The 11930-nt window shown below is 48.7% G+C and overlaps 1 protein-coding gene across 5 annotated transcripts in view; it reads right to left on the bottom strand.

The window, feature by feature from the left end:
* Slc11a2 (solute carrier family 11 member 2) overlaps nucleotides 1-11930 on the bottom strand; it is a 36210-nt gene that overhangs the window by 7682 nt on the left and 16598 nt on the right. For all 5 annotated transcript variants that reach the window (XM_059246861.1, XM_059246863.1, XM_059246858.1 and 2 more), the window contains exons 5-15: nucleotides 11783-11902; nucleotides 9146-9252; nucleotides 8632-8702; nucleotides 8459-8526; nucleotides 6523-6678; nucleotides 5874-6032; nucleotides 4649-4735; nucleotides 3875-3994; nucleotides 3590-3739; nucleotides 2315-2388; nucleotides 624-777 (exon numbers count right to left, since the gene is read on the bottom strand). In XM_059246861.1, the coding sequence (XP_059102844.1) occupies nucleotides 624-777; nucleotides 2315-2388; nucleotides 3590-3739; nucleotides 3875-3994; nucleotides 4649-4735; nucleotides 5874-6032; nucleotides 6523-6678; nucleotides 8459-8526; nucleotides 8632-8702; nucleotides 9146-9252; nucleotides 11783-11902 (1266 nt within the window). The remainder of the gene's footprint in view (nucleotides 1-623; nucleotides 778-2314; nucleotides 2389-3589; nucleotides 3740-3874; nucleotides 3995-4648; nucleotides 4736-5873; nucleotides 6033-6522; nucleotides 6679-8458; nucleotides 8527-8631; nucleotides 8703-9145; nucleotides 9253-11782; nucleotides 11903-11930) is intronic.

The raw sequence follows: 11930 nt of genomic DNA, 5'->3' as shown, positions 1-11930 counted from the left end.
CAGGTCCTTCTCTCATGCTTGCTGTGCAACCACTGAGCCATTTGGTTTCTCAAGCATGGTAACATTCTCTTCAGGAATTAAATGTTAGATCTTCATGAATCAACAGAAATTGAAAAATACTAGGCATTAAAAACTAAAATAAGCCGGGCGGTGGTGGTGCATGTCTTTAATCCCAGCACTCGGGAGGCAGAGGCAGGCGGATCTCTGTGAGTTCAAGGTCAGCCTGGTCTACAGAGCCAGATCCAGGACAGCCAGGGCTGTTACACAGAGAAACCCTGTCTCAAGAAACAACCCCCCACACACACACCAAAAAAAAAAAAAAAAAAAAACAAAAAAAAACAAAAAAAAAACCCTTAAATACGCTGGATGATTCAAAAATATAAGCATCTGGTTGAGAACAGAGCACAACATTTGAATACTTGCTTGGCAGTGTATGAGCCTTGTGTTTAATCTCCCAAACCAAACCACAAAAAAATAAATAGAATTTCACAAAGAGCTGGTTTGACACTGCCGTATGAACTGCCCCGGTAAGCTGCTTGGGGACCACTCGTTTCTAAAGGACAGTTAGCCCTACCTACACCATCCCCGAATCCAGCGCCCTGCTCACTCCACACTGGACTCACCAAGTAGAACACAAAGCACAGATAAGCCACGCTAACCACGGCAGCCACCACATACAGTGCCACGTGCCCTAGTTCCTGGACATACACCACTACAAAGTACATGTTGATGGAGCAGACGAGAAGGACCAAGATCCCGCCAGCGATCCTCCAGCCTCTGTGAAAGAAGGGGCGCATGAGTGGGCAATAGTTCAACTGGGCACAGATCGAAAAGAAAACTGTGTCTCATGGTAAATCAGTGATAAACAGAAGGAGAAGGGCTGTGATAAACAGAACCCAGTATTTAACTGGGTTATCATGTGTGCATATGACATGTACATGTGTGGGCACAGGGACAGCATGCATGTGAAGGTCAGAGGACCACTTCTGTGGAGTTCTTTTTCTCCCTCATCCTTTCTGAGTTCCAGGGATGGAGCTCAGACTGTCAGGCTTGTGTGGCAAGCATGTTATCCACTGACCCATCTCTCTGGCACAACAAAAATCCAGCATTTAAGACCCAAGAGATAAGCAGGTCCCGGAAATGCAGAGTTATTTCATTAGACATCAGAACATGGTCCAGGAATGGAGTCGTGTGAGGAGAACTCTGAGTGCTGTGAGAAAACTTCAAGCAAACAAGACAAGAGTCTTATAACCAGTTTCTCCAAAACATGGCACTGTCCTTAGAATGTTTTCACGCTCCTCCCGGGTGCAGTGGATAGGAGCGAATTTACTTCCAATTACTCACTATTGCTGGCTGCTGTTATTCAATTAAATGTTTAAACTCTCCTTTATACACCTCTATGGAAACACATGTTTTTGCCACACACTGCTTGTCCTTGTGTATACAGCTTGAACTCATGAGAACTTTACATGTGTGACTATCTTAACCCTCAGAATATAAACTGTCTGATGATCCAAATAAAGTTGGCTACTGTGTGAGACTTTAGTCTGCCTCATTTATCAGCTCCACCCTCCCAGGTCCCACTGCCTCAGAGAGGGGACAATTAGAGATCCCTGAAACCTAACAAGTCACATGAACACTTGTACTGATTAGTTTTAATTGCCAACTTGACACAGCCAAGAACCACTTGGGAAGGGAGTCTTAATGGGAAATTATCTACATCAGGCTGGCTTGTGGGCTCATCTGCAGGGGATGAGGTAGAAACAACCAGCCCACTCAGGGCGGCACCATTACCCAGCCAGTGCGTCCTGAACAGCACACAAAGAAGCAAGCTGGCTTAGGGCAAACATGGAAGCAAGGATGTGTTGATTCCCTTTGCCCTTGACAGTAGCTGGGACGTGACTAGCTGTCTGAGTCTGCCTTGACTTCTCCCAGAATGGTAAACCTCTCGGCTCCTTGGATGCTCGTGGGCACAGTGTCCGTCACAGCAGCAGAAAGGAAACTAGAGCACACCCACAGCTCCCTTCAAGGTGTGCATAGAAGGTGTTACTAGCGTGTGCCTCTCTTGGGAAATATAACACAGCATGCAAACCTCAGTGGCTGAGGGTGAAGAGCGAGAGAGAGCTCGAAGGTCTCGAGTGTTTCTCCTCCTTTCTTATAACTCATGCTTACCAGTTTCTTTATAAGCCAAAGAAGCAGCAGCTAGAAATTGCTCTGGAAACACACAGCTCTCCTAGAGAAGACATTTCTGACTGGCCTGCTGGGTAAAACCCCCCTCCCGTGTCCTTCTGGAGAATGATGACAAGTTACTCACATTCCATTGGAAAACTCATGCATTACTGGCCGCAGGCTTGTCAATGTGAGGATGGGAATGAGAGCAAAGGGAAGCTGGAAGAAATGAGATGGAGTTATGTGGGTTTATCTCTGGAGTTTATCTCTGAAGCTATCATAAAACATATGATTAAACAACTTGGGGAGGGTTTGGAGGGTGATCTGCTTATACTTCCAGGTCACACACTATCACCGAGGGAAGTCAGGGCAGGAACTAAGCAGACACTTTGGAGGAATGCTGCTGACTGGCACTGGCCTGGCTTTGGCACACTCTCTCCCTCCACACCAATCGTGGAACCTATTCTTTAACTGAGGCTCCCGCTTCCTAGAGTCCATGTGGTTACTGTAGCACCACAGACACCAGCATGGCTCACAAAGAGGAATCATAAATCCCATCTCCCCTACACCGTGGGTAACAGTTGTTCTAACACCTTGCCTCTGCCAAACACTATTTTTAATCTAGCACTAATCATGACCCTAAGTATCTTTGTTTAAACACAAAAAGACAACACACTGGGGGCTGGAGAGATGGCTCAGTGGTTAAGAACACTTGGTTTGCTGTTCTTGCATAGGACCCAGGTTCAATTCCCAGCACCCACATGGCAGCTGACAACTATATGTAACTCCAGTTCCAGGGGACTCTGACGCCATCTTCTGAACTCTTCGGGTTCCAGGCACACACACACAGTGCTCATACATACACAAAGGCAAAACACTGAAATACATAATCTTATAAATAAACAACGTATTGGATGTGACTTGTCTCCCTGGAGTTGGTGATATTCTGAGAATTCATTTAATGATTTACCCTTGCTGCATTAATGAGCTACAATGTTGTGGATTTTTATGTATCACAAAGTTGCTTACTTATCTGTGTGTGAGAGAGAAACAGAGACTAGGAGAGAGAGAGGAGAGACAGACAGATAGACAGACATGTCTGTGCTAGGGTAAATATGGAGATCAGAGGACAACTTGTGGAGACATTTCTTCCTTTCCACTGTCTGCAGGGGATCCGATGTAGGTCTTTACACTTGCACACCGCACAGCGAGCACTTTATCCACTGAGTCATCTTGGGGGCCTCTAATTTGTGTTTTCTATGTTAAGCAGAGCTCATAATTTCCATGTAATGAACTTCCATTCCTTCTCCCCGTCTCACTCACCCCTAGTACCAGCCTCCCGCAGGAGGCCTGGTACCCCAGGCAAGACTTAATGCTGGTTAAGTGCAGCCTGGGCTTCCTTCCCCAGCTCCCTGCTCACCTGTAAGCTCTGCAGAACATTCAGGAAGTCATTCATCCCTGTCAGATGCTCTACATCTTGGAAGACAGCAACAAGCAGCGTGGGAATGATGGCAATAGAGCGCGTCAGAATCACTCGGGCAAAGCGTGACCATCTGAGATTCAGGAATCCCTGGGAGAAAGCGCAGGGGCTGGATGAGGGCGTGTGACAGGACAGAGAAATGCTGGGGAAGTCGGGGGAGCCGCAGATGCACCGAGTTAGACACTCAGGGGCTGTGCCATCCCCGTAGTCAACCCCAGCACATACCTCCATGACAAACTGGCCGGAATAGGTTCCTGTCATGGTGGAGCTCTGCCCTGCAGCCAGGATCCCCACTGCCCAGATGTAGAGTGCTGCAGGCCCGAAGTAACATCCAAGCACAACACCCTGGACAGGGAGAGCGGGGCTTGTCAGTGCTTAGATAACCCCCAGAAAGCAGCCCTCTGCAGCACCTCCCTCTCCTCGTGAAACGCACCAAGTACTGTGCTGGGCACTGCACAGAAGTGAGACTCAGCTCTGGATCTCACTCGCTGGACGCCCCTGCATCCCTCCTCTGTGCTCCCTCATCTCTAACCCCCACCTTAAACTCTAAGGAGGCAGAACCCTACCCTTCCCAAAGCGTGCTCCTTAATTCACTTTTCTGAGAAATGGAGGAAGGGGAGCAGACAATGAACCGTGGGGGGAACTCAGTGTAGTGCATATTTTTCTTGGGGGTCACAACAGAACCAGCATGAAGGGCCCAAGAGGGCCGAGGAAAGCACATCTCACTAACTCATCTCTGTCATTGTGGTCAAAGCCCCAGAACTTCAGTGTCCTCATGAGTCTAGGAGATGCTGCTGTACAGCCCATCTCCCACCCCCCCCCACAGAACCCCAAATGTGTCCCTGTGCAGCCCATCAGCCCATCTTCTGTCCCCCCAGAACCCCACAGGTGTCCCTGGCATATGGGCCTCAGAAATCCAAGGCCCTCAGAGGAGTTGTGCTCAGCTGAGATGAACTCACCAAGGCCAGAGGATCTGCGAACACCCGTGTGCTCACTCACCCCTTTGTAGATGTCCACAGCCAGAGTTGAGTTGTCATTAGGAAAGAGGTCAGTATGGGGGCTGCTGCTGTTTCTACAGACATTAACCTGAAGACCAAGGCAGTTTAAAAACAACTGTTTTAGAAAGGAGAACCAGACAAGAACCCCCTATTTGTCTCACCAAATTCCTCTGCATGAGAGAAGCAGAGGAAGCCCCAGGGCTGCCGTGTGGGCGGCAGCTGGTGCTCCTCTACCTGCAACCCTCCCTCAGGCCTCTCACCCCTCCAGCATCAAAACGTTTGCTGAGACAGTTTGCATGGCAAGAGCAAACGCTGGAGGACTCACTGTAAGTGCAAATAAGGAGACAGAGACTCTAAGAGACTTCCACCGAGGCAGGCCTGCAGGGAGCTGAGCTACAAGAACCCCAAACTTGAGGCCAGACTGGGCTGCACAGAGAGAACTTGTCCAAAAAAGCTAAAAGAAATGCCAGGTTTGGTGATGCACGCCTTTAATCCCAGTGCTTGGGAGGCAGAGGCAGGAGGATTTCTGTGAATTCCAAACCAGCCTGGTCTACAGAGTGAGTTTCAAGCCTCCAATGAGACCCTTTTTCAAAACCAAAACCCAAAACAAAACAAAACAGAACAGAGGCTTCAAATGTGAGAGGACATAAGCAATCAGAGGCCTCGATCACAGCAGAACTGGGGTCAAGACGTCCCGTGGACACAAATGATCAAAACTAGATAGGAATGCGGGCCAGCAGCTCCGTGATCATGCATAAGGTCCTGGGTTCAACACTGGCATCTTAAAGCATTCCACAATAAACAAAACACCTCAAAGAAAAAAAACAAACAAACAAAATGGGACAGAATTCGAAATGAGCCAAGTCTCGCCCTGTCAGAGTCCTTCCTCTCTGCTGACTCCTCCTCCTAACCTGTTCTCAGCACAGCCATCAAGTCTAGCAGACACACAGTCTGCTGGTTAGTAAAAAGGAAACAGAAATAACGACAGCTAGATCGCCAAGATGCCGCCGCTATGACAGCATGTGGCCACTGTGAGTCCAAGGCCACCTCTTCCCAGCTCACCCCTGAAGGGGCGGGAACAGGCTTCCTCAGCCCCACACCATAGATTGGCTGTGGTGTAGAGACTGGGGAGTAGGGACACCCAGGCCTCAGACCTATTTCCCTGGGTTCCAGGTCATTCCTCTTTTCTGTCCCGTCCCGGCGTGCAGTTCACCTGGCTTACTCACCACCTGCTCATTGGTTTTTCCAAAAAATGCTTCAGCAAAGACGGAGACGACGAAGACATTGATGATGAAGGAGACAAAGAGGGCAATGCAGGACTCAATGAAGAAGTACTTGTTGGCTTCTCGGACTTCCCGCTTATTGGCCCGGTTGACCTGTCTAGACTAGAGATAACGGAGCAGTCAGCGTTCCACGGGTGCAGAGCCTCTTTGTGGCAACTCAGAACTTTGGAGTCCGCTAAAGATTAAGTGGGCAAACCACTGACCAGCTGAAACACGAGATCTCAGCTAAGCTAGAACTCCACAGCCTTTGACAACACTGCACGTTGGGGGAGCCAGCAGCCAGGTGACCACAGAGCTCCCGCAGAACAATCTCAGCCCTAAGGCTACTGGACTAAACGTCAAGTGTCTGAGCTCTCTCAGCAAAGGAATGCCTGACTTACCAGTAAAGCCCTCCTTCCCTCCGGACCTCAAGACTTCCAGACCTTTCAGGAAGAACACTAGCCTGGAATTTTGAGGGTCACTTTGGTGATAAATACAGACCAGGCAGCCTTAGAAATACTGTGCTCCTGCAGAGCTCTAGTCATAGACTAAGTCTGCATCCCTATACTCAGAGGAAAAACTCCCACAAACAATACACAAGGGCACCACTCACCTTGACTAAGGCAGAATGCAGGTACATGTTGTGTGGCATGATGACAGCTCCCACGATGCCCACAGCCTGCTCAATCTGTGGAGTGCTGCAGCCTGAACAGGACGGCACGAACATGCCCCTGAGCACTTGGCTCTGGCTGGGCTTCACTGTAACATACTACACACAACATAACATCTATTAGCCTCTACTGCACCATGGAAGAGGAGACCAGCCCAGGAGACACTGGCTCCTTCACTCCATCACCCTCTAACAACTGCCTGGAACAGGAACATGGAATCATCAACAAGCACTCGCCTAGTACGCGTAAGTTTAGCCAGTGGGAACAAAGGGCTGCTGTGGTCTGAATGTAAGCTGTTTGTCACAGGTTCAGGACTAGACCCAAGCCCCATTATGGCTGTACTGTTGGGGATGTGGTGAGAACTCTGGCAGGTGGAGCCTCCCTGGAAGCAGCAGACCAATGGGGACAAGTCCTCCTGGCCCTAGCCATGTCCTGCACCTCTGTGCTTCTGTCTGCACTGAGGTAGTCTCCCATACCACAACTCCTGCCGCCAGGGTACTCTGCCCAAGAAACTGCGGACCAGACGGAGCTGAACCCCTAGCTAAGTAGCCCTCACCCTCCTGTCACTCTCCTCCAGTATTTTGGTTACAGTTACCAAAGATAACTAATACCAGGGCTTGTTGCCAGGAGCCAGAGGATTCAGGACTGTATATTCTGACTATCGGACACTGTACTGAAAATGTACACTACAGATCTGCAGAGAACACGGTGCTCTGAGGAGACACATCCACTAAAGGGCTTGCTGTTATCTGTGTCACTGTAACTCCTGATACAGTTCTGAGAATAGTTCAGTCCTTGAGCCCATGCTCCTCACGCTGCTGGCCACCTGCTCATCTAAGAACCACCTCTGCTTGCCACCCGTGTGCAAGGAGTGAGCCATTCCTTAGCACTGCTCACCCAGACTTCCTCCTGGCTCAGAATTTCTCCTGCAAGCCTCGGGACAGCCTGAAAAATCTGCTCATAGACTAGATCTCTTTTTAGTGTTTAGGCAGGTCTGTAAGTAGAAACCAGTTTATAACAACTGGACATAAAAAGGTGTAAATAATGGTACTGATCCCCAGCGATGGGCAAGGCACAAGCAAGGAAAATAATCAATCACCTATTATTACTCATCAACAGTTTTTGTCTCACTCCTTAGCCCTGGCTGGCCTGGAACTCTCTGGGTAGATCAAGCTGGGCTCAAACTCACAGAGACTGGCCTGCCTCTATTTAGTAGCTAGTATTACAGGCCTGCACCACCATGAATGTTTAAAAGCACCATCAAGAGCCAGGCGGATCTCTGTGAGTTCAAGGCCAGCCTGGTCTACAAAGCGAGTTCCAGGACAGGCTCCAAAGCTACAGAGAGACCATGTCTCGAGAGAGAAAAAAAAAAAAAAAAAAAGAAAATCTCAGGTTGGGGATTTAGCTCAGTGGTAGAGCACTTGCCTAGCAAGCGCAAGGCCCTGGGTTCGATCCTCAGCTTTAAAAAAAAAAAAAAAAAAAAAAAGCACCATCAGCTGGTTGAACACAGCTGTAGTTAATGGACGTCAGCTCTGATGAGCACAAACAGAACAGCTTTGAGTCCGCAGTCGCCAGTAACCCTCCTGTCTGTCCCACTCCAAAGCCGCTCTGCTGTCAGGGGAAATGTGGGACAAAAATGTTGGCCCTGAAAGGTCTAGTCATTTTTGGCCCCACAGAATATCTCTATAGGCCTTCCTGTACCTGAATCCTTGCCATAGACTACATTCCTTCCAAAGGAGCCCAGAAGGACACTGGCTTTTTGTGGATTCAATACAATCAGACAATTCTGGAATTACTGTTGCTTTTTATAATAAAAGATTACAAACAAAACAATGAAACTCTGTTTTAAATAGTTAACCAACAGCCTGTAGCACTTGCCTCATATCCAAATGTGAGGGCCATAATAGTGATGAGAAACCCAAAAAATGCTTCCAGCTTCCGCAAGCCTAAGGGGAAACGCAGCAGTGAGCCCAGAGGAGACAGACTTGCCCACACAGCCACGTGCCTGACGCCGGTGGCTCTGATGCACCTGTCAGTCCCACTGTCCTTACCATATTTGTCCAAAAAGAGAAATACAAAAGTATCTGCGATGGTGATGAGAACTCCACCCCACAGGGGAACCCTAGGTTAGAGATAAGAAACAGAAATTAAAGACTGTGAAGACACTTTCTTCACATCTGGTCCAACACAGAAAGACCCTGGAAAGCTAGGGTCTGGAGCAACAGTGGCGGGAAGCCACTCCACGAGTGGCCGGGGAAAAAGCTCAATTAAAAGCCATCCACTGACACTCTCCCTGGAGCTTACTGCATCACATGGTAGGACACAGCGCCGAAAAGCATGGGTCGGGTGCAGTGAGATAAGCAGCCTCCCCTTACAAAGAAGTAACTGTCCACTGAAATACAAGTGTGCACATCATGGGCATGGAAGATGCAGAGACTGTCTGCCAGGGAGCGGCAGCGGCTCGGGACAGGCTGAATCTTGAACGTTGAAAATGAGCTGCTTTTCATGTTCACCCTGTCTTTGAATCCAGCCCAATACTGCTGTGTTCTAGCGGGAAGTCCTCACCTTCCTACAGAGAGGAGATTGATGGCGATGGCCGAGCCAATGACTTCCTGCATATCAGAACCGATGATAGCCAACTCCACCATCAGCCACAAGATGATCCGTGGGACCTACAAAGCAAACAGTGGTTCTTATCATTCATCTGGAAGAACTGCCTCCGTTTGGAATTCTGATTTTGGCACAGATCAAGACAGCCTTACATAAGTCCCCAGACTGGAGAGAAACACCAGAACTCAGCCCCAGACAGCGTAGGAAAGTGAGCTTCCTGTGGGAGACTGTGAACCAAGGTGAGGTGGCAGCCCAGCTCACTTTGTCCTCCTCAATCCTTGAGAAGAATGGGATTCCTAGTCATTACTTTCCACTTACACTCTTGCCTAAAAACAACCAAAAAGTTTCAGGGGAAAATAAATATACAAATATGGTCAAAATGGGAGTCAAGAGAGAATAAGAAATGAGCAATTAAGAAAACCTCTATCAGCCAGGAGGCGATGGCGCAGGCCTTTAATCCCAGCACTCAGGAGGCAGAGACAGGCGGATCTCTGTGAGTTCGAGGCCAGCCTGGGCTACAGAGTGAGTCTGAGGATAGCCAGATAATAATATGCAAACAAGAAAAAAGATGTACGCAAAAGTGTTTGGAGTAAGGGGCTAGAAAGAGGGCTCAGGACTAAAAGCACACACTGCTCTTGCAGAAGACACAAGATTGGACCTCAACTCCCAGCACCCATGTCAGGTGGCTCACAGCTCCTGCAAGTCCAGTTCCGGGGCCCGAAGCACTCACATGCACATATCCAAACACAGACACATGATTTTAAAAACTAAAAATAAACCTCTCTTTTTAAAAAGTGTTCACGGTAAACTAGCTGAGCACAGACGGAATAGAGTAAACCAGGAAACTAAATCTAGACCAACAGAGGAGTAGAAAACAAACGTAGTCCATGCTGGCTTACTGCCTCCGGACACTCACTATCCAAAAAGCTTCTGTCACAAACAGGTATTCATGTGCACAAGAGAAAGACACTAAGGGAATTATAAAACAGCAACACTTTCTCAGAAGTTGGAAAAATCATTTCTATTTACCACACGTGGTGGCACATGCCTACAACACCTGTACTCAGGAACTCCAGCAGGATGACCAAGGGTTCAAGAACATCCTAGGAGGGAGAGGGAGGGGAGAGAGGGAGGGAGGGAGAGAGAGAAAGAGAGAGAGAGAGAGAGCTGACCAACCAGCCTAGGAGAATAGAAAAGAAAAACAACACAAACCTCTATGTTCACAGTCAGAAATGAGACTAAACATTTAGGGCACACCCAAGGGAGGCCTGTTTCACAGCTACAAATGAAACTAACTTAAAAATGTTTTTCAGGCTGGAGAGATGGCTCAGTGGTTAAGAGCACTGGCTGCTCTTCCAGAGGTCGTGAGTTCAATTCCCAGCAACCACATGGCGGCTCACAACCATCTGTAATGAGATCTGGCACACAGGCAGAACACTCTATACATAATACATTTTTTTAAAAAAGAGATTAAAAGAAATGTTTTTCAGCCAAGACAGAGTGGTTCACTCTCTAAGGTACCTGTCAAGCATGTGTGAAGGCCTGAGTTTTGTCCTCAGCACCCCCTGCAGAAAGTCTTCCAACAAAGGTCATTCCCATTTCAGGTGGCCAGTAAGAAAGGTAAGATACTTAGAAGGAAGCTCTAGGGACAGAGTGAACTGAAGACAATCGGCAAATCCAAAGATCCTACCACATATACATTGTAAAAACGTCTCCAAAGTGACGGTGACTTCAAACAAGGTAAGGGCGACTGGCAAATGCTGACTCATGCAGAATCTCCCTAAGGAAACCAGTGTCTGCCTGTCATTCTCGGACTTGAGAGGTAGAAACAGAATGATTAGCACTCAAGGCCATCTTTGGCCAAATACAGAGTTCAATGTTAGCCTGGGCAACATGAGCGTATCTCAAAACAATAACAAAAAAGTGAGTCCTGTGTTAAGACTCTGGAGGAGGACATGGCTGACAGGACTCTGTGTTAGACTCTGAAGAAGGACATGGCTGACAGGATTCTGTGTTGGACTCTGAAGGAGGACATGGCTGACAGGATTCTGTGTTGGACTCTGAAGGAGGACATGGCTGACAGGACTCCGTGTTAGACTCTGAAGAAGGACATGGCTGACAGGATTCTGTGTTGGACTCTGAAGGAGGACATGGCTGACAGGACTCTGTGTTAGACTCTGAAGGAGGACGTGGCTGGCAGGATTCCCATGTTGGACTCTGAAGGAGGACATGGCTGACAGGATTCCGTGTTAGACTCTGAAGGAGGACATGGCTGACAGGACTCCGTGTTAGACTCTGAAGGAGGACATGGCTGACAGGATTCCATGTTAGACTCTGAAGGAGGACATGGCTGACAGGATTCCGTGTTGGACTCTGAAGGAGGACATGGCTGACAGGATTCTGTGTTGGACTCTGAAGGAGGACGTGGCTCACAGCAGAAGGGCAGTAGCATCAATCCCCTTGGTACTTCTAGTTTCAGGGACACTGACCCCACTCCTCCACTGCCTCAATCCAGACTGGAGGCAGCACCTAATACCAGACCCACGGATTCCTGCAGGTAACAGACAAGCAGGCCGACAGCACGCCACTCACCTTGGGATACTGACGGTGACACACTTCAGCAAGATGCAAGCCGGTGACCACTCCGAGTCTAGCTGCAAGGCGCTGGAGCAGCAGCCCCACGATGGTGGCCAGCAGGAGCACCCAGAGCAACTACAGAGAAGGACACCCCAACACTTGT

The sequence above is a fragment of the Peromyscus eremicus genome, chromosome 20 (assembly GCF_949786415.1).
Source record: "Peromyscus eremicus chromosome 20, PerEre_H2_v1, whole genome shotgun sequence".
Classification (NCBI taxonomy): domain Eukaryota; kingdom Metazoa; phylum Chordata; class Mammalia; order Rodentia; family Cricetidae; genus Peromyscus; species Peromyscus eremicus.
This window is presented reverse-complemented; position numbering and strand designations above follow the sequence as displayed.